Genomic DNA, 19,473 nt, shown 5'->3' with positions numbered 1-19,473 from the left:
ACTTACTTAAGTGAAACATATTCAGCTTCCTGTCGGCTCAGCTCGGTTTCAGAGTCCTGTGCTCTTCTTGTCAATCTTTTTTTCTCAGTTTCCAGAGAATCAATGGTGCCTTTCATTAGCGCCACTTTGGACATCTGTTCTAATCGTTCTCTATCTAACTGTAAATATAAATAAATATCAAAAGCCAAAAAAAAGCTGATTTATCCATAGATTTTCTCCTATTAATTCAAATTCTACTGGTTTTAGCATAAATCTCTTACTGAAGAAGAAATGCCCAAGTATCTCATTTTCTCAGGGCCTGACTCCAAGTCTCCTGAAGGTAGCTGGCAAAAAGCCAAAATGTGATTTTCACCTCCTTTAGGGGACAATCAATTTCCTGTCTTTCACACCTCTGGGAATATTTTAATTTATTAATGTAAATTTTGGGTTGGAACTATGCCCAAGGGAAAAAATGTTTGGCATTGATCAACGTTAAAAGTTTTCAGTGCAAACTAACATAACAGAAAACATTATTATGAGTGTATGAAAAGAGAAATCCCAGTTCAGGATACAACTCTACCAATGACAGCTTTAGGCCTCTACTAAGTTATACAGCTATGCTGATAACCTGATAGAGAAATCACTGCAAAACACTTTCATCAAGCACTATATGACCAAGTCACCACCATGAGGCCTTTAGGTCTGTATGTAGAACAAAGAACAGGTCCAAAACACCTTGCACAGATTCCAGCAAAGCTAGTTTGAAATATCCAGTTTAAAGAAAGGTATCTTTCTTTCTTCAAATGCTTACACTTAACATTCAAAGAACTGTCATTTCTAAATTATTTGAGACAGGTAAAAAAATCTCACCTCATCCCTCTCCTCATTTACTGATTCCTTCAGTACTAATTTCTGTGTTACTCTAAAACAAAGGTCAGACCTCTAAAGAGCAAGTCAGTAAGCCTCTGGTACGCAGTAACTTTTTCAATACTAGTGCCATAAATTTCATATTGATGTATCACCCTCAAAGGGTACCAAATAAACTGAAGGAATAATATGATGTACCTAAAACAGGGCTATTCCCAGTATTCACTACAGACCATATGTCAAGTGTGTGATTAAAGCTAATTTATTACTCTGAGTACTCAGAGCTATTTAAGCCTACAGTGTATTCTTTATCACAGATGCACTCAGTTTAATATTATAATCCTTGGAACTGTATTTATAGGCTTGTTAGGATTTAAAAGGCTGAAGGGAAAAAAGAAAATTGACCAGAATTTATAACCACAAGATCTAGAAGAAAGATACAATACAGAAATCAATGTTAATCTATTTTCAAAATCAAGTTCTAGCAAGACTGTAAGTATATATGATTTATATTCATTTTATTAATGTTTTCATTTTCTATTTTAGCTCTGTATGTTAGCACACACAAATAACTTAAACTATATTAAACAGGACTTGACAGAACAGTACAATTATATTTGACTTTAGAGCATCAGGTCTTAATAACGTACAATCATAAGACAGTTCACATTGGAATGGACTCCAGGAGGTCTCTAGTCTAAGCTGCTGCTCAAAGCAGGGCCAGCTCTGAGGTCAGGTTGTTCAGGGCTTTGTCCAGTCTGGTCTTGAAAATCTCCAAGGCTAGGGCCTGCTCGACTGTCCTCATGAGAAACAACTATTTCCTTGTATTCACCCTGAACCCTTCTGATTTCAACTGATGCCCATTGTTGCTCATCCTTCCACCATGCACTGCTGTGAAAAGCCTGTTTCTGACTTCTTGATGAGTACTGGCAGGTAGGACTTGGGTTCCCCTTAAGCCACCTCTACTCCAGGTGGAACAAGCCCAGTTCCACCAGTCTGCTCTCACAGAGAAAGTGTTCCAGCTGCAAGTATTGCCAGAGCCCTCCATTAAATTCACTCCAGTTTGGCAAATGTGTTTCTTGTACCGTGGTGCCAAAAGCAGACGCAGTGTATTCCAGATGTGGTCTAATGAGTGCTCAGTAAAGGGGGACAATCACTTCCCTTGAGCTGTGTCCTGTTCACGCAGCCTAGTGCACTCTTGGCCTTCTTTGCCACCATGGCATACTGCTGGCTCATGGACAGCTTGCTGTACACCAGGGCCTCCAGGGCCTGAATTTTCAGCAGAGCTGCTCCCAAACCCATTAGTCTCCAACTTGTATTGGTGCCAGTGGCTCTTCTTCCCAAATTCAGAACTTGGCATTCATCCTGGCTGGACTTCATAAGGTTCCTGCTCTCCGCTCTTCTTACCTGTCTTGGTCCCTGTAGATGACAGCCCTGCTCTTGAGTATATCAATAGTTTCCCTAATTTGGTGTCATCTACAAACTTTACGAGCACACATTCTGTTGCCTCCTTCAGGTCACCAATAAAGATGTTAAACAGGACGGGCCTCAGAACAAAGCCCTGTGGTGCTCCATGTTAACAGTCACCGGGCCAAATTAACTGCTACCTCATAAGACATCAAATCAAATTTTTCCCAATGTAGCTGCCACCCATCCAGACGATAACGCCCTAACCTGGATACAAGAACATTGTGGGTACCAGTGTTAAAAGCCTTGCGACAGTCTTGGTAAACAACATCCACTGCTCTCAGCCTGTTGTCTCCTGACGGAAACCAGTCAGGTTGGTCCTGCAGGATTAACCATGAAACATCACATGTATTATGTTTACAACTCCATAAATAACTATTTTCCCTTACATTTTGAATAGTAGTTTCTAGCTCTTCAATTCTCTGTTCCAAATGAGCCTTTTCATTAAATGCAGTCTCTTGGGAAATCTGTAACAAACAACAACAACAAAATCACATATAAAACACGTCTGAATTCACCACAGTCATGTAATGCAATTATAGCTCAGGATTAGAACAGAAATCTTCAGCAACTTTAATTACACTCCTAAATAGTTTTCATGTTAAAATAAGCTTTGGGAGAGTGGAATCAAACCTTTAACTGCTCCCTGAGGCTATCACGTTCTGTAGTCATCCTTCGGAAATCTGACAGTGCTGTATCCCTTTCCATCTCCACATGTCTTAACATAGCTTGAGCTGTCAAAGTACTTTTAGGAGTCCTGGGGCATTTGATAACTTCCTGACAAGGTTGGGAAATCTCTTCTTGTGCCTGTTTTTAAAAACAGCAGCGTAACAGAAATATGGAATAGATAACGTAATATATTACTGTAGGACACAGCTGGTAAGGCAGAGTAACCCAGAAACTGTGCTGTATCAAAGATGAAGTAATGATTTGTGCATACATTCTTTGATTCAGGAAAGCATTCTTAACTCAGGAGAGCACTTACAAACTTGTATTTAACTGACATTCAAATCACAGAATTTCCATAACTTTTTTCTATTTTTTGAGCAAATGCTTTGCACTTTTTTCTTTTCTTTTTGTTTTTGAGTTTGGTTTTTTTTTTTTTTTTACACAAAACCAGGATTTCTTTTCTTGCATGTCACCTTCAGTTATTTTAATTAATCATACAAATATAAATAACATTACCCATTCATAAAGGCTGACAATTTTGTGTCTCTCAGCTGTTAAAACTTTGAGTTTACCCTGAATTTCCATCACATGGTGCTCACATTTTTTCACTGTTGACTTAAGTTCTTCACGTTCTCTCAATATTTTCAAAGCTTCTGGATCAGAGGACTCTCCCATAAAGAATAAGGTGACGTAAGGTGAAAGTAGAGAAACAAAACTTGATACACTTTCTTATTAGAGCTGGTTTGGAAATTCCTATAAAAGATTTAATAAGCCTTCAACCTAGTAACCTCAAGACTGTATATACATATCTCTTCATATTAGAGCCCAGATATACGCAACATTTTCTAAAATACACGTTTATTTTGAGTAGCAAATGTCTACCACAAATGGCACCGACAATCATGCTAATAATTACTTAATTTAAGCAGTTGTCAGTAACCATTTAAAGTGATATACATGCATGCAGTGTAAAGCAGCAGTTAAGTTCACATTACTTGCACATTCCCATCTTATGCATCCCTCTGTTTACAGTAAATTCCTTTTTCTTCCTGGTAACTATGGCTTTGGTAATTTAGCATAAGATAAGCCAATTTTTAAAAAAATGCATTCCTCCTCTTCCAAAGTGTTTTCCAAGCTCACCTGGGTGGATGAAAAATTTTTTGACATGGTGCCACAAGTAGAGGTTCGCTTAGGACTTGAAAATCCGTTTCTAAGTACCTTCAGCAAATTCTCAGTCTCACTTTTATAATAGTCTCTGTCCTCTTCCAGTGTTTTAATCAAGGTATCGAGCCTTGAAGGTGAATTCCCTTGCTCTATTTCAGCTTCTGTTTGTAAAATAACCTGTATGTGCAAAACTGAGAGAATTCATTCACTGAAACAGAACTTTTGTAAAGAATGATACTTCAATGTAAAATAGACAAACATACTCTTAAAAATGAAGATGAAGCCAATATCTCATTAAAATAAACATCCATTTAATACTTTAAAGTAACTTCTGAATGTTTGTATTTTCTCATTTTTGTTATACTGCAGAATACGTCTGAATGTCCTTCTAAAATGGATCTAACAGGACAGAAAAGGTCATAAAAGCTAAATGTTAATTAACTTGGAATATATCTGTTCAAAACTAAGGAGGACAATTAAGTAGATTTGTATTGGAACAGCTAATGAATTTTTAAATATGAAAGAAATTAGGCCACTATGCTTGCTTAAGATCCACGAAAGGTGAATTTTTGAAATGGAAATAGAGTTATGTGCAAATAAGGGTAGCTGAAATCCAGGAAGTGATGTAGGGGCCTAAAACAGATTCTGAAGATGAACTGCAATTCCAGTTCAAAATTGCACACCAAATCCCTCTCCGTTACAATTTATCTGTTGGAAGTACCTGGACACATGAAAATTTAAGTACCTAAGGAATACTAAACTCTACAAATTCATTATTTTTGTTAAGACACATGCAGAAGTAGGTAGGTCTTTAAATCCCTGAAAAGTTATAAATTAATCACCTAACTCTCTCAGTGAATCTAGCTCTCAAATCCCAAACTTCCTGGCTGAAGGATCAAAATCTTTCAGGGTAATTGAGCAGTAAGCTCTACAGGGACAGACTGTTTTTTTCCAGAGGGGACTCTTTGCAGGATTGTGGCATAAGCTCAAATATTTTACACAGGAAAAAAAACCAAACCAAAGCAACCAATCCCTTCCACCCCCCTGAAATTTGAGACAAATCTTTAAATTACATTAAGGAATTATTGTTTTGAACACACAAAAAAAATCCCTATCAATTTGTACTGGAAGCAAGTGAATGAGTCCACTCAATAAATTCAAATGTTAATTTAAGTTAACACTGGCAAATATTTCTACAATTACAACATTGTATGTGTTTTATAATATTCCAACAGTATCATTATGCCTTAAGGAAGACAGAATATTAAGATAAAAATTTTAAAGAAAAAATGTTACTTCTTTCTGTTTTGCAAGCAATTCACAAGGTATTCAAAACGGTTATATGCAATTTCGTAAAAAAAAAAAAAAAAAAGATTCTCAAAAGCAAAATCATTACAGGCTAGCTGCAAAACAAGCAGATTCCCATCCATCTAGAGACAAAGAACTACAAGTATATTTATCCATTCTATAACTTGTCTGTCTGTTATCAGTGAAAAAAAAGCAAGTGAAACTCACTTGTACAAGTATTAATTTCATCTGGAAGTGACCTGATTTCATAACTACATATATGTAAAGGATGCATGTTTAACTCACAGATTTTAGTGTTTTCACCGTGTGTTCTTCTTTATCTTGTTCTGCCAGCGTCAAATTTGAATCTACCAAAAAAAAAAATTGAAAGCAAGAGATGCATTAATTTTTTATAATCATTAGCGCAAATCCAGCATTTTAGCTCAACTGTTGTAGCCCAAAGGGGCATTTTGTACATGTTTTCTAGTTTGACTAGGCGAAAACCATACTATTTAGTAACAGTAAACTTAATCTAGAAGCGAATCAGTTAAAAGTTTTATCTTCAGATGCAGTCCAGGATTAGGAGAAACAGTAGCAGTTAAGTTACTCTCAGATGAGTGAATGAAAAAGGAAGCATGGGATACCTTTTCCCAGAACTGTCTTACTAAGAAAATTTGAAAACAGGGACAATTTGACTATACCTATAGGCTAAAGAAATAAGTGTGTAGTTACACCAATTGCAAACAAAGAGTGTGCTTTCTCCCATCTGACCACTGCTACTAAATCACATAATTGCATGTGCATAGAATGCAATTTGCCATTATCCTGTGAAATCAAAAGTAGTTTTCCCTGAAATTACATTCCTTCCAACTGCAAGGATGATTTTAATCCTTTAACCATTCTACACTTGAAAAATACCACAGTGGCCAGAACCTACTCCTTCATCCCAGCAAATATACTTCAAAGCTGAAATGAAAGCTAGAAATTCAGCCTAAAAGGTCAAAAAAACACCCAAAGCAGTTCCTCATAATATTAGCAAACAACTTTAAAATATCAATGCACAATATTAATTCTAATAAGTAGATACCTTTGCTTCCTCAAGCTCTTTATCAGCAGTATTCAATAGCAATTCTTTTTCTGCCTGCTCAGATAGTTTGCCAATTACAGCAAGTTGTTTACACAGATGATAATTTTTACAGGTGAATCTACCCACTTGCCTTTCCACCTCGTGCTTCTTATCAAGAAGTTGTATGACTTGTCGCCTTAGTTCATGGTTTATCCTCTTCAGATCTTCAGTCTATGAGGACAAGGAGGAAGAAAGTATTTTACTTCATCTTTAAGGACTTGCAGGGAGTATTTAATAAGAAGAAGTAATTTATGCTTAACAAAAAAAAAAGTATACATTGTTCAAAAATTAATAATATGCACACTACTAGCACCATTTTGAACACATTAATTTTGAAGGGTTCTGGACCACGGAGAATTTGATCCTTAATGTTTATGCTAAAAACTGTCTTAAGCTGGGCTGCCACTACAGTTATTCTCCTGTAGTACTGTGCGAGAAAATGTCTCTCTAGGCCTCGTCTCAAGTTTCCAACAATTACTCACTATGGTTCTGTTAGATCTTAGGAATGCCCTTCAAGTATCTTCTTTGAGTTGGGCCCAGGTCCTTCACACATACTTCACAAAGGCCAGCAGAAGTGTAGCATTACTAATGTGAATTCATCAGTTAATCAATATATGATCAGTAATTTCCTTGAAACAATGTTGTCCTTTTAGAAAAATATTATATGGCCTTTTCGTAAGAAACCAGAAGTTGCTAACTATTTTGGCACTATCAGCTTAGTGTAACATCTCCGTCTAAAGGAACATTACTGCCTCATACAGCTTTTCACTTTTCTGAGTCCCCACATTTCTAAAATCCCATCTTAATCAAGACAACGGATACAGTGTGATGCAGAAATTCCACTGCTTGCACAGGCTGATCCTGTAATGTGTGAGAAATCAGTATCGCTGAAAAATTAATTCCGAGAGGTTCACTTGATTCTAATAGTCAAAGAGTTTTCTTCAGGTACTACCATCAGTGCACAAAACCCCATTTTGACTTATCTAGGAAGACCTACATTTATTTAGGAAGACCTTTTTGTGACAAAAGCTTTCTGAGTGGGCTCTGTCCTGTTACATTAGTTAATTTTGCCACTTCTTCTGTTAAACGGGTATACAAACATATATTATGGATTTATTTTAATTGAATTTTATTTTTATGTTTCCATCAAGCCTGATCCAGCACAGTTTTAAATGTGAAAACATGTTCATTATGGTTTGGTTGAGTGGGAAAGTAGTTTAAAAAAACCCAAAACCCAAAAAACTCCACCACGCCACAGAAAGCATCCACGAAGGGCAGTAGAGACAGCATCTGTACATCTGTGGTTTGGGATTCCTGCACTTTTATTAAGTTACAAAATTTGTAATAGCTCTGCTATTACAGGAGGACATTCACAACGATGCCTGTTTACACAGTGGGAAGAGGAGTGCTAATGAAGGGCAGGGAGGTTAAATCCTACTCTTCATCTGAATGTACAAACAGCACTTAAAATGGCAAAACTGAAGTCCAAGTCATGTCTACACCCTCAAGCCTCAAGTAACTGACTACACCAGAAGTGGTTTTGTTGCTTCATACAGCCAACCTGTACCACATCTTAAGGGTCTTTTCCAACCTAAATGATTCTATGATTCCCCCCCTTATCTTCTCTTGGATAACCAAGATATTTATGGCAAGCACTCAGAAATACCATCTATAGAATACAAAAGTAAGAGTTCTTCATGGAAAATACCATTTTAGCAATTTACTCTGTTTTATACAGATAAGAATTATAATTTAAACACCTTAACTAATTACAATTGTGCTCACAATGCTAAAAAATGCAAGGGGTCTGCGAGCAGACAAAATTACTGATCACTTAAGGCTTTACAGACTCAAAACTCAAAAGCAGACTATCAAAAATGCTCATAGCCATAAAAAAAATCACAAAGTACAAACAACCTTCACTCCTGTCATGTCACTGCATTCTGCTCTAGCTCATGACAGCTTGTTGCAGCAATATAAACTAGGGAGGAGAACGTTGCCATTTAATTTCCTAGGCACAAAAGGATGCAGAAAAGCATCTTTTTCTACCTCAGCTATATCAAAACAGAGGAAATACCTGATGATTAGAAACATGAACATAAATCATGAATTATCTCTATCAGCATCCTCTCAAATATAGAGCGTGGCCAGAAAAAGATGTCAGTGTTCAAATTCTGTTCAGTTCAGCTGACCGTAAGGATATGGAGCTAGCTACCATCAGCTCACAGTACTGCCACCTGTGTTCCCTTACACATCCACAAACACTTTGAAATACAAGATGGAAGAGAGAGATGGAGTGCTCTCTGCCAGCTTTCTCAGAATAACTATGACAAAGCAGAGTCGCTGGAATGAGTCCCCCAGTGACAGACGAACGAGCCATAGTGAGACAGGGCGAGTGGCAAGCACACCAGTGCCTCACAGGGCTATTCAGTGCCTGACAGTCTGCTCTTGTTATAATATGGGAAGTATCCCGCAGGTTTAACAACAGAACGTGAACATTCAGTTACCCACCAGCAGGAAGTTATCACCACCAGCATGACCACAACAGTTTCTCTCCATGCTCAGTTTCACGAGTTTCAAGGAAATTTAGAGCAGCTGGTTCGACGAGGTATTTGCTACAACATTCAGCTTTGTCTGAATCAAGTCTCTGCCACCAATTCAGCCTGGCCTCAATGTGTTTTTAAGCACCAGTATAAGTGACAGTTTCGTTTAGGACTAAGCTGACTTAATTTTGGGTATCTACAGGGAGGCATTTCCACAAAGTGTTTCCTGTGATCGATTTTAGGCATTCATCCTAAAATTAATGATGCCCTAGGAGTACCTCTGACAATACAGACAGGCTCTATTACAGTCATCATCACCGTTGACATGTCAAATTAGATGAGGTGAATCCCATCCTACTATTCTGTTCTCTCCAAAAGAGGCACTGACAACTTTCTCCAGTTACATGTGTTGCCCTAGGCTTTCCAGAAAGGGAAGAGAACAGATCAGAGTAATTTGCAAGCTCTCAGTGCCTTCAGTACCTCGCTGAGCATTGAGGACTTAAATATAGAATACAGGAAGACAGAATACATACTATTTGCTCACTCACAATACTGCTTTTACTCAACTTGTGAAAGAGCACCTTTCGAAAAACATGATCATCTTTAGATATCCTAAAGTAACTACTACTTATGCTTGCCATAAAGCAGTAAGATCTAACACTGCCGTTGGCACATTTCACCACCACCCTCTGAGCTGTGATAACGCAACCCCCTTGCAACTGGGATGAAACTTCACGTTAGGACCACTCCACGCAGCGCCACAGACACCTGCAGCAGGCCTTGGAGCACGGATTCAGAGTCGGCAAACTTTTTGGACTGAGGAAGACCTCACTGAGTTCCAACTACGTCAGTGATTAACCATTTAAGCCGCCCCTTGTTCTCCACAGCGTACACAGCAACCGTACCCCAGACGCCGGCACTCCCCGCGCCACCGCCCTCCCGCCCCTCGCAGAGCCCACCCGGGCGGGGCGCCGAGGCGAGTCCCGCCGGTCTCTACCTTGGGACAACCCTCTCCGCTCTCCCCGGGAAGAGCCGGGGCCAGGTGAGGGCACCCGCCGCTGCCGCTGCCCGCCCCGCGCGCTCACGCTCCGCCGCGCCGGCTCTCCGTCCCGGCCCAGCCGGCCGCTCCGGTCACACACACGTTACGGCCCAACGGCTGCCTCCCTCCGCGTTCCCCGGGCGCCTGGCAACGCCCGGCGGGCTGCCGCGCCCTGCCGGCGCCCCCTCAGCACGCCGGGCGGGGCCGGGGGCGGCGGGAAGAAGCAGCTCACCCCGGCGGCGCTGGGCAGCGAGCGGGCGGCCTCCGCGCTCTCGTTCCCAACTCACCGTGCTGCCCGAGGCGGTCGTAGTACCGGTTCCTCCTCACGGCTGAAACGATGGAGGCAAAACCACGAGAGAGGTTGGAATTAATCCTAAAATATATATATATATATATAAAAAAAAAAAAAGCACTGTGAAGTCTTGTACGAAGTTGTCAGTAAAACCCTGTTCCCATTACTTCTGATATAAATATTTATGAGCAGTGCCTTCATAGAAATTTTAATCATCTATTTGGTTTCATCTCAGGAGTTTTTTGAGTAACTCTGTATCCATGAAAATTAAACTTTCAGGTATCAAGTTTATGATTTGTAGCATAGCTCCTCAATAAACATTACTGAAGTCAAGAAAAGGTCATCTTATTTCTTTTTGGGTTTAAGTACAAGTGAATATTGACTGATCGGTTGCTACTATATCTTTTTGAATGGCTTTTTATTGGGGGGGGGGGGGGGGGGAGATAAGCCAAGCCTCTCCTCAAGTAACATAATGTTCTCTCCAGACCTCAACAGACAAAAAGATGACTGCCTCAAACAATAGTTCAATTCTTCATAGTTATGTTGGGGATGGGAACAGGGAGGTGGGTGAATATCACAGATTGGCATACTCTGACATATTCAAGAATAAATTATTAGTTCGAGTGGAATTCTTTGGTTTTAAAGCACCCTTGAGTACCTTTAATTCAAACCTCCCTGGGCCCACCTGCACACGTGCAACAAAGGCCTCACCCCCAATTAATCTGAAAGCCTCAGAGACAGGGAAAGGCAGCAGAACCTGAGGCCACGTGAACCCTGTGACTCCCGTTGCCTGCTCATGGCAGGTGTGGATATAAACAGCCTTTGAAAGAACGAGGCTGGTTTAGGCAGTCCCAAAGCCAAGCTGAGAGACCAGAAAAAGTGTACTCCCTTCTCTGGCAGGCATTAGCACAGATTTTAAGTTTTGGAGACAGTGCTGGGTCAATAACAGGGGTTTTGGCAAGATGCCACTATTAAGCACTCATGGATAGAGCTCACCTTTTTGGAGATTAGGAGTGAATAACACCTCTGAAATACGATCCCCACCCAAACACAGAGAAGAAAGTGGAAGATTTTAACTCCCAGAAAAAAGAGCAAGAGAAACCAGTCTTTTTCTTTTCCTCTTCCCATCCTGGATTTCTTAGAGGTCTTACGTTCTGATTTTGGTATGGTGGAAATGATCACAGAAGACTCTGCGTTATCATGTTTACCTCCAAAAGAGATGCAAAAAGAGCATTTCAGGTTTTCATAACTTTACCAAAATTATTCTTCCTGAAAATTCATTTTAGGAGTGAAATTACCTATTTTCTCTAAGTGACATATGGTGAGTTCTCTCGTATGTGTAAATGCTGGTTCATGCCGTGCAGAGCAGTTGTTTTGCTTTTCGAGTACCAAACAAAGCTTTTTTGATCAAAGTAAGAATGAAAATCATACACAGGATTGTTTTCAAAATCAAAAATAATAATCTCTGTATTTTGCAGATCTGTGATTTATATGATAGTAGCTGAGACGTTGGAAATTTTGAAAGTCAAATCCAGAAAGGTTATTATTTAGGTCCACATGGAAGATGGCATTAGTATAGCTTTGCACTACCTCTCTTACGTTAACCTCATCCTCCAAAACTCGCCATTTCCTACATAATGCAGTCCTCACTAGATTGAGTGAAGAGAGAAATAAATCATGGCATTTATAAATTCATACTTTTTGCTTATTGCCAGAATAGTTCTAATTATCTTGCTGGCTTTGTCTTCAACAACAGCCACTTTTCAGGAAAGGTATTTATTGCTGCATGTGTATTTTATCCTTCAGCATCTCAGAAACAGAGCTATGACATTTTTACCTGTCCACCCACTATTCTGTGAACTGCACATTTTTTAGCAAATTCTGGTTCTAATTAAGTGAACAGGAGTTGCCTTGGTTCCGCCCCCAGTTTTCAACTAGAAAAACACCGAGTGTAACAGCTCACAGCATGTTTTTAGTGACCCCGCGTGGCAAAGTGACGAATTTCCAAGAATCATATTCCAAGGTAGAAACAAATGGTCCCATGTTTTGTTTCTTAACGTCAGAAGCCCCACAAGATGCATTTCACTTCCTCTGACCAGCGCAAAAGCACCCAGGTTCACTTTTGCATTTTGCCAACTGCCTCAAAAGTTGACTTCCCAGCATTCAGAACACTAAATTGGCACATTTTCATGGACAATCAAAGTCCACGTGCTTTTTACCCTATGCATTACAGAATGGTTCACCTCAGTGAACAGTTATGACCAAGCCAATTTAGCAACACACTATGCCCATGTTAAACTTCTTAAAATAATTCCCAATTTTTTTTAATGTGACAACACACCAAGTGCTGGGGCACACACCACATCAGGCCTCTCTTAGAGTCTGTTTCTCGCACTGATCGCCACCAGTACGCACGTGGCAATGGTTTCTTTCTTTCTTTTTGCTCACCCTACCACACCCACACATTTCTGTTAAGAGTTTGGTAAGGAACTGTCATGCTCTTAACGATCCAGTTCTTCAGCAGGAAGCAACCCCAAGTTTACATCTTTAATCTCAGAAGTCTTTCACCCTTATCCACCTTTTCTCCTTCACCTTTCAGGGAATACAGCTGTTCCAGTACTGTTTCTTCAGTGAGAAGGTAAAGACATCTCATGCCACATCACAAACAGTTTTCTGTATTGGTAAAGCAAATACTTGAACATCCAATTACATCATTAATGTTTATAAATACGTAAAGGGCAAGTGTCAGGAGGACGGAGCTGGGCTCTTCTCGGTGATGGCCAATGACAGGACATGGGGCAATGGGTGCAAGCTGGAGCATAGGAGGTTCCACATTAACATAAGGAAAAACTTCTTCACTGTGAGGGTGACAGAGCACTGGAACGGGCTGCCCAGGGAGGTTGTGGAGTCTCCTCTGGAGACATTCAAAACCCACCTGGACGCGTTCCTGTGTGACCTACTCTACGTGGTCCTGCTCTGGCAGGGGGGTTGGACGAGATGATCTTTCGAGGTCCCTTCCAACCCCTAACATTCCGTGATTCTGTGACACCCAAAGCCAAACTGCTTCCTCAAGTAATTTCGCTGTTTCATCTGAATAAGGATATCATCTCAGCGTTTCTTCCTAAGCCACCTATTCCTGGAACTAGCAAGAAGAAAGATTACTTACCAGTAACTGTTCAAGAGGAACAGCCTATGTGAATTCTCACAACCCGCTGTACCAACCTTTTTCTCTACAATTCCTTCATGCCTTGGGACTGCAGTATTAAGGCAGAATGGAAGATAAAAGCATGTGACATATCCTTCACGGATACACATACACCAGCAAGAGATACACGGCACATATTTGCTCATATGGAACTACTGTGGGTAAAAACTTCAACTACCAGCATCGAACATTGTCCCAGAGCAAGCTTCAGAGTGGTCAAACATTGGAACAGGCTGCCCAGGGAAGTGGTGGAGTCACCATGCCTGGAGGTGTTCAAAAATCGTGTTGATGTAGTGCTTCTAGACATGGTTTAGTGGGCCTGGTGGTGTTGGGATGATGGTTGGACTTGGTGATCTTAGAGGTCTTTTCCTGCCTTAAAGATTCTATGATTCTGTGACAGCTTTTGAAGAAAAGTTACGGCTAAGGTCCAGGAGACTTTAAGAATGACATAAATTAATGCAAAGACAGTCTGCTGCGTGCAATACTTCTCTAGTGATCTAGTCTTCAATCACATCCAGCTTGTTAATGAATTACGCTGTCAACATTTAGTTTCTGTATCTTCATGAATACCATGGAGCGTTTCTGTGCATTTCTCAAGCCTCTGTGCATTTGTGCTAACTTGCTCGGTCTCCTTTTGAGCTCAAGGAAGCATCCAGCATCCAGAACACCCCGTGGCAAGGAACCGCACAGCTGCATCTTGCACAAAGAATCATCTGTTTTATCTGTTGTGCATCTGCCTCTTGTTGGCATGATCCGATGCTGTTACCACGTTGGCAGAGGCAGTAACGAACAACGCCGACCTACTTTCTTTAATACCACCGACCTTTTACAATCTTTTACCACAGAAGGTTTGTTGTCATTTTTTACCAGGCTGAAGCACCTTAACTTACTCAGCTGCAGTTGCACAGCAGCTGACCATTCTCGCCCCTTCCCCACTTCCCCCACCTGTACCACGTTCCAGCTGCGGTGTGAAAAGCGGTACCGCACGCATGGCTCACCGCAGGGCTGTTGCAAATCTGCAGCGGTAAGAAAAACCTATCTACACAAAGTTAGATAAGTAGAGATGTCCTTTATTAACGATGCGCACTGGGGACGTGGGATCCTTCCCAAAGATATCCGCCTGCACGTTGCAATCAACAGTTATTTCTATGTTAAATTCATACATATTCAGTCTATAAAATGCATATTCATTATCATTCTCTCGATGATTGGTTCTTCTTTTCTCGCTTCTGATGTAAATTAGCACGCAGCCTCTGTTGTAGTCTTCTATTGTTTCCTTTTGAGTAGGTGGTATAATTTGGGTAAGTGGTCCATGAGTCGGAGGTCTCGACTACTCCTCGAATTGACCATGTTTGGCCAAGGAACATGTCCTTGGCTCGTAGGCTCTTGGCTCGTACCTGCTCTGGTCACGATTCAAAGATTACACACAATGAGTACCATAATAAATCCTATCTAGCAGACATTTTGGACACCACCACATTATCCTTGTTTCTAACCATTAATAGATTATTGGTTAACAAACACCTTAGGTCTGGGACTTTACAGGGGTATCCTAGCAGCATTGGCAATACAAATTTTATTTTACATTTGATCATTTATTCTATTTTGAGACTTATCTTCCCAAAATAATCATGAGTCTCTCCTACTACTACCTACTATTAGAATTCTTGATATTCAAATTAAGATGGGAAGAGTAAGGGGATTTCCAAGCAGCATCACTGCTGCATAGCAGGTATCAAGTTTCTGTGGTTTTTAAAGTGTAACCACCTCGTGATTATCAGTCTCAACACACAGACAGACACACAGACAGACACACACACACACAGAGCCCTCACCCCACCCCCCCAACATCCTAAATCTGGTGATTTCTGCAACAGGGCCACCCGTTCCCCTCAGCTCTCACACCAACAGCAAAGGGCCGCTTACAGCCCTCGCCACCAGCGCAGCGCTGGATCCCTTTCCCTTTCCCTTTCCCTTTCCCTTTCCCTTTCCCTTTCCCTTTCCCTTTCCCTTTCCCTTTCCCTTTCCCTTTCCCTTTCCCTTTCCCTTTCCCTTTCCCTTTCCCTTTCCCTTTCCCTTTCCCTTTCCCTTTCCCTTTCCTTCTTCCCTTTCTTCCCCTTCCCTTCGGGATCCCGCCCCCGCACCTCTAACCTCGGGAACCGGAAGCCATTCCGGTGCGCGCCGAGAGGCCGGCGACGGCGCTAACGGGCGTGCGCGCGCGTGAGCGCCGCCTCGCCCCTCCCCGCCGTGAGTAGCGACGGGCGCCCCGCGCGCGTAGGGACGGCGGTTGGCGGGCGCGGCGGGGGAGAGGGGGGCGACGGGGACATACGCGGGTGGTGGCGGGCAGGGGGTGCGTCGCCCATCGCCGCAGTGCAGCCCCGCGGGGCGCCGGGGCCTGCTGCCGGTCGGGCTGCCGTGCGGTGAGGGGGGGCCGCCGAGGGGAGCCGCCGTGGCTGAGGGAACGACTGCGCCAGGAACGAAATGGCGCCCGGGACGGCAGCACAGGGTACCGGCTCCGGTAACTGCGCGGGGCTCGCCTCGCCGCTCGGTTGGGCTCCATGGCAGCACGCCCTGCACCTGGCTGGCTCGTTGCTGACCCAACAAGCCCATGAACTTGTTGTGCTTGTTTTTTCTTACCAGATCAATGAAAGTTGATGAAACCGGACTGCTAAAAGTTTAGCAAAATACAAAAGTAAAATTGTATTTACAAGACTGTATTGAATGAGGGGAAAAGACACAATGCCCTTTCTTCCTTTGGTCTTTTAGGCACCAAGGACTGAGGAAAAGCTGCTCTGACAACCCCAGAGTTTTTGTTTAGCACAGGTCAGGGTTTGAACCGCATCATTAGCTTCAAGAGGAGAAGCATGCTTTGTAACCCACGTCAGCTCAGCAGCATTGCTACTTTGGGAAGAGGATGACTGCCACTAGCATTTCATTTCTGTCACAGCAGCAGGTTGTGCACTTGCTGCATTCAGCTTTACCAGATCAAGCATTCCTTCCATCGACTGTCCTGTTATTAAAAACATGGTGCTCCAGTCATCATTAAAGACGTGCCTTCAGCTGTCCTGCATCCTCAGGACTCAGAAAGCTGGCTTCAGAAGCACAACTAGCGGGGGCCTCATTATCCAGTCGATTTCTAACGACATTTACCAAAATCTAGCTGTGGAAGACTGGATCCATGACCACATGAATTTAGAGAACCAGCGAGTCCTTTTCCTATGGAGAAATTCCCCTGCGGTGGTAATAGGGAGACATCAGAATCCCTGGCAGGAATGCAACCTCAGGCTGTTGAGGCAAAAAAATATAAAACTAGCCAGGAGAAGAAGTGGAGGAGGGACAGTTTACCATGATTTAGGCAATATCAATTTGACTTTCTTTACGACCAGAAAAAAGTATGAACGAATGGAAAACCTGAAACTAGTTGTGAAGGCACTGAAAGCCTTGCGCCCCCGGTTAGATGTACATGTCACTGACAGATATGACATCTTGCTAGACGGGCAATACAAAATCTCAGGTACTGCTGCAAAACTGGGAAGGACAACTGCTTATCACCACTGTACCTTACTCTGTAATGCGGATAAGTTTGTTTTATCTTCTGTGTTAAAGAGTCCTTATAAAGGGCTAAGAAGCAATGCCACTCCTAGTGTGCCTGCCTCAGTGAAAAATCTCCTTGAGGAGGATCCTAGTCTAACTTGTGAGATGCTCCTGGATGCCATTGCTGAAGAATATGCGGCGCAACACCAGATAGATCATCATATCACCTTAATAAATCCAGCTGATGAGACTGCGCTTCCTGGAATTAATAATAAAACTAAAGAACTACAAACCTGGGAATGGGTGTATGGAAAGACACCGAAGTTCACTGTTAGCACTTGTTTTAACATGGCCTATAAAGATTCTGTTCTTGATGTTAAAGTAGATATGGATGTAAAGCATGGAAGGATTGAAGTCTGTAGCATTGATCTGCCGGAGCACTGGCTGCCACCAGCGCTGTGCAGCGAACTGGTGAAGAGCCTCACTGGCAGTAAATTTTGCCCAAATGAAACCACTACACTAGCAACAGCATTACTAAGAGTGTGTCCACAAGATGATGAGTTGCAGAGCAGGTGGAATCTGCTATGTGAGAATATGATAATGTTAATGTGACTTGCATTTTGAAAATGTGAGTTGAACTTCTGCTGCTTTTTTATTTAATTTATTGAAAACAAAATTAAAACGTTAATTTCTACAAGCTGAATTTTTCTCTTATTAGTCATTCAAACTGTTTAATCTTGTGCTTTTGCTTAATGTCACCTCCTAGCAATTAGATTTCACACTGCCTGCACCTGAGGTTCCCAAACTGTAGGATGTAAACCACTGCAATAGGCTGCAGCCCTCCATGCTGACAGACGATGGCTGCTTTAAACCAGGGAAAATGGTGGCGGCATCCCAAACTGGCTCTGTAGCAGACGGGGTACAAATGGCTTACACAGATGGGGTGAGGTAGATAGAAAACTGCCACTGTGCTGCTGCACTGGATCCCCCATCCTGCATCCCGCCCCTTGCAGGCAGTAGCTCAAAGGCCACATCTCAGCCGCAGAGCTGTGTGGAGAAAGAGAAATTTGCTGACAATACGAAGGTGGGAGGAGTGGCAGATATAGCAGAAGGCTATGCTGCCTTTCGGCAAGATCTGGAGAGCTGGGCGGAGAGGAACTAGGTAAGGTTTAACAGGGACAAGTGGAGGGTCCTGCACCTGGGGAGGAATAACCTCATACACCAGTACAGGTTGGGGGTCGACCTGCTTGAGAGTAGTTCTGCAGAGAGGGACCTGGGAGTTTTGGTGGATAATGGGATGACCATGAGCCAGCAATGTGCCCTTGTAGCCAAAAGGGCCAACGGCATCCTGGGGTGCATTAAGAAGAGTGGCCAGCAGGTCAAGGGAGGTTCTCCTCCCCCTCTACTCTGCCCTGGTGAGGCCACATCTGGAGTGCTGTGTCCAGTTCTGGGCCCCACAGTTCCAGAAGGACAAGGAGCTACTGGAGAGAGTCCAGCGGAGGGCTACAAAGATGGTTAGGGGGCTGGAGCATCTATGAGGAGAGGCTGAGAGAGTTGGGGCTCTTTAGCCTGGAGAAGACTGAGAGGGGTCTTATCAACACTTAAAAATATCTAAAGGGCAGGTGTCAGGAGGATGGGGCCAGGCTCTCCTCAGTGGTGCCCAGTGACAGGACAAGGGGCAACGGGCACAAACTGGAACACAGGAAGTTCCGCTTGAACATGAGGAAAAACTTCTTCACTCTGAGGGTGACAGAGCACTGGAACAGGCTGCCCAGGGAGGTTGTGGTCTCCTTCCCTGGAGATATTTAAAACCCTTCTGGTTGCGTACCTGTGTGACCTGCTCTAGGCTAACCTGCTTTGGCAGGGGAGTTGGACCAGATGATGTCCAGAGGTCCCTTCCAACTCCTACCATTCTGTGATTCTGTGAGAGGGATGTCCCCCTCGTTTCTGGTTGAAAGTTCTTTCTTGCAGAGTGCTGGTGACCCTCTCCTTCCCTACAAGCATGGTAGTAAGCTAAGTGTGCCGTTGTGAGGTGAATCAGTCCAGCAGTTCCACCCTGGATTAGGGCTTTTGTCCATCCATGTGCAAAAGCAGGGAAAGGATTAGGAACTTCAGTGTGGGAGTTTGTGATGAGAGCGGAGGAGGGTAACTGGGAGAGTGGCCATATGTGCCTCCTTTGTACCTGCACTGCCTGGCAGAAAGCTGGGAGTTACTGTGGCCATAGTCACCAGGGTCCCTATCATAAGAAAGACATAGACCTGCTTGAGCAAGTCCAGAGGAGGGCCATGAAGATGATCAGGG

General features: G+C 42.6%; 2 protein-coding genes across 2 annotated transcripts in view; one reads left to right on the top strand and one right to left on the bottom strand.

The window, feature by feature from the left end:
- The window catches only part of TSGA10 (testis specific 10), a 48,087-nt gene extending 31,889 nt beyond the window's left edge, over positions 1–16,198 (bottom strand). The window contains 9 exon segments of the mRNA XM_086481904.1: positions 7–158; positions 2,703–2,780; positions 2,947–3,120; positions 3,499–3,648; positions 4,201–4,323; positions 5,740–5,801; positions 6,352–6,424; positions 6,521–6,730; positions 15,968–16,198. Of these exon segments, the coding sequence (XP_086338030.1) occupies positions 7–158; positions 2,703–2,780; positions 2,947–3,120; positions 3,499–3,648; positions 4,201–4,323; positions 5,740–5,801; positions 6,352–6,424; positions 6,521–6,730; positions 15,968–16,198 (1,253 nt within the window).
- A 464-nt stretch (positions 16,199–16,662) lies between these two features.
- Positions 16,663–17,784, top strand: LIPT1 (lipoyltransferase 1). The gene has a single exon (XM_009951696.2). It carries the CDS (start codon positions 16,663–16,665, stop codon positions 17,782–17,784), a length of 1,122 nt encoding a protein of 373 aa, XP_009949998.2.
- Positions 17,785–19,473: the final 1,689 nt, after the last annotated feature.

This window comes from Leptosomus discolor, chromosome 1 (assembly GCF_034619465.1).
Source record: "Leptosomus discolor isolate bLepDis1 chromosome 1, bLepDis1.hap2, whole genome shotgun sequence".
NCBI lineage: Eukaryota > Metazoa > Chordata > Aves > Leptosomiformes > Leptosomidae > Leptosomus > Leptosomus discolor.
This window is presented reverse-complemented; position numbering and strand designations above follow the sequence as displayed.

What these genes read in the sequence shown, in the direction of transcription:
- LIPT1 (XM_009951696.2), top strand. Translation starts at nt 16,663, where the DNA reads ATGGTGCTCCAGTCATCATTAAAGACGTGCCTTCAGCTGTCCTGCATC.